The sequence below is a fragment of the Panicum virgatum genome, chromosome 2K (assembly GCF_016808335.1).
Source record: "Panicum virgatum strain AP13 chromosome 2K, P.virgatum_v5, whole genome shotgun sequence".
Taxonomy (NCBI): Eukaryota; Viridiplantae; Streptophyta; class Magnoliopsida; order Poales; family Poaceae; genus Panicum; species Panicum virgatum.
In genome coordinates this window covers 34,651,686-34,654,641 of record NC_053137.1, presented here as the reverse complement: position 1 = coordinate 34,654,641, position 2,956 = coordinate 34,651,686, and the positions used below count along the sequence as shown (strand labels likewise).

General features: G+C 51.1%; 1 protein-coding gene across 1 annotated transcript; it reads left to right on the top strand.

The window, feature by feature from the left end:
• Nucleotides 1-308: 308 nt before the first annotated feature.
• Nucleotides 309-905, top strand: LOC120695247 (translation initiation factor IF-2-like). Its single transcript, XM_039978539.1, has one exon. The coding sequence runs from the start codon at nt 309-311 to the stop codon at nt 903-905; it is 597 nt and encodes a 198-aa protein (XP_039834473.1).
• Nucleotides 906-2,956: the final 2,051 nt, after the last annotated feature.

Sequence of the window (2,956 nt, the reverse complement as noted above, 5' to 3'; positions counted from 1 at the left end):
TAGCACTAAGACGACGGCAAAGCATCCGCCACGGCCAAACGGCGGCAAAGTATCCGCCAACGAACAGAAGGGTGGCAAAGTATCCACCAGACGACGACCTTTGCAGCTCAGACAATGTAGATGAAATGAGCGAAGGCAGGCAGGCAGACAACCACCACCACCACCGACAGAGCTTCCGAAACGATGCCTCCAGCGAGGGAGCGACGCAATGCGCCGTCATCGTTCGACCAAAAGGTCAAGGTTTTCACCCAGAAAGTACATCGGAGCGGAGGGAACAGGGGTGAAAAATGACGCATTCGACAAGGTAAATGGCACCCGAGGGCATCGCCGTCATTGGTCTGCAAGCAGACCTAGGCTTTTTGCCTCCACCTGAACCCTCCCTGAAGCCGAAGGCCGAGGAACGGCAAAGCGTAGAAGAGCCCGCCGGAGAGCCGGCCGCAGACCCCAAGGCACGAACGTCTAGAATCGCAACCAGCCCTAGGGCGAGCGACAGTGATGACGATGCGTCCATCGGAGGCGCAACACCCGCCCCGGGCCGAACGGTGGCGGCGGCTACCAGGCCACTAGCCGCCCCAGACCAGGGCAGGGCCCCGGGCGCCGGCGGGCGGTGGCGCCCCCGCTACACTGGAGCCAAGGCTCCAGCGGCAAGGGCAGCCCGCCAGCGGGCCAGGCAGGCGCGAGCGGCGGTGCCCCGGACCGGCAGCCGGCCACGTGAGGGCCGGCCGGAGGTGGGTGGTCGCCCGGGCAGGCGGCGGCGGCAGCGGCAGCGCCCCCGCCCCACCGGAGCCGGCCCAAGCGGCAAGGACGGCGTGCCCGCGGGACAGGCACCAAGGCCACGGCGTAGGAGTAAGCCCGGCGGCGTCGAGCCAGGCGGAGAGACCCCAGGCGAGAGCAGATCCGCCTAGGGGCCAGCCAGATCTGGTGACCCCATCGCCGAATCTGGTCCCCGGCGACCGGCGGTGGCCAGCGGCGGCGAGGGAAGAAGGGGTGGGCAACCTGGGCGTGGAGTTCGGTGGAAAGTGAGAGGAGAGGAGAGAGGAGGGGAGGGAAGCGGGCTGGCCGGCTTGGGCGCAGCCGCGGGCCGCCGCCGCTGGCCGGTCGCCGCCGCCGCCGGCCACCAGAGGCGGCGAGCGGCGGACGGTTGGGCGGCGGCAGCAGAATTGCCCCCGTGTCGCCCCTGGGAGGGCGACGCGGGGGGAGGGGGGCGTATTGTTTTTACAGATTTGCGTGGAGTATGTTTTCCTATTCCTACTTGTTTGCTATTCTTCATGTTCTTGTTACCAGACGACCTCGGCTCAATCTGACCCCACACCAAAAGTCGTCAAGCAGTCTTGGGCTCCATCAGTCAGTGAGGAGCGCCTTCATGTCGCCTATCTCTTTAACTCCTGTAGTAAAGACTCAGGCAATGGCTTTCGATTCCCCACCCTAAGCTAGAGTCCAAATGTCCGCTATTTCTTAGGGGGTTCACCGTGCTCTCAGCTTGATCCAAGAGCTGATATCTGTATTTCATCGATTTGCATGCCCTGATATTCTCCACGGTCACCTAAGTCCATGTATGGTTAACTAGACCGTGTTCTCATTCTATCCTCCCGCTCACATCAGTATGAAAAGTTCATAGTGTTAGTTGAGTCCCTGGCTCCCCAATGGATTGACCTGCAATAATATCTACAGCTTCATTCCCCCAATTTGACCAGATCTCCATGAGTGGGACTCTGGTTTTTCCAAGGAAAGCCTTCTTTTCTTTTGAGAACGTAAACATGAACGGAAGTAGTGTAGGACACCTCATTGTTAGAAATACAGATTTTGATAAAAAAAAATACTCTACAACAGCTACTCTGAGTGGCTATCCAAATAAAGCCATCCTCCATTCCACATTTCTCGTTAGCCAAAGATAGATAATGAAAATAACTTTCTAGAGTACCACAAGATATAAAAAAGCTGTTGGAGAGTGAAAGCATATAGAAAGCGATTTTTATACATAAGCCTCTTCAAATGATAATTTAGAGAGTGAAATTTAGAAAAACTCTTGGAGATGCTTTTAGAAGGGTGTTTTCAAGCAAGAATTAAGGCTGAGTAGTTCTAGTTTTTCTACACTTTCCCCCTGGCTTCCAGCCTGTGTAACCTCCTCTTATACATAACCTACTTTTTATGTATTAAAAAATAGGTAGGGGACTTCACAGCATGATTCCCTAAAAAAGAAAGGTAACCAATGTGGAAATGCTCCAATAACACAAACCGTTGCTGATTGAAGAGATAAATTAAAGAGTAAATTGCATTAGAGGTCATCAATTATATATGTGCAAATAGGTTGCCATTCTATGAAATAATTGGACTAATCCATCATAAAATATTTTACGTAGCCTGCACGTCAACCCATCTATTTCACGCTACCATTATTGACAATTCCGGGACCGCCAACTTTTGGTGATTATGCACCCGTCCGGCCGGTAATTAAGGCTTTAAGTAGAACGCAGCCTTTTGTAAGTGCTGCCCACCTCATCCTGTAAGTGCTCCATCGAAAATGCGACAGGCCGGTCCATGCATGTGGCACCAACTTGTGGCTGTCACTCCTCTTTTTTGCCGAGCGCATCTTCTTGCAGGTGCCGGTGCTTAGTGCTCCAACGAACAACAGACTCGTTTTTTTTCTGCTGCGTTTACATAAATGTGCTTAGCCCTAAATTTAGCAAAATACTCCTTCCATCGTAAATTATAAAGCATTTTATTTAGTTTGTCCTAAGTCAAACGATTCAAAGTTTGATCAACTTTACATAGAAATGTAATAATATTTTGAATATTAAATAAGAATAATTAGATTCATTATGAAACATATTTTCAATATTTAGTTATTTGGTGCGTTAGATGTTAATATTATTCTCTATAAATTTCGTCAAATTTAGACTATTTTGACTTAGAATAAATTAAAATGCTTTATATTTCAGGATGGAGGGACTATATT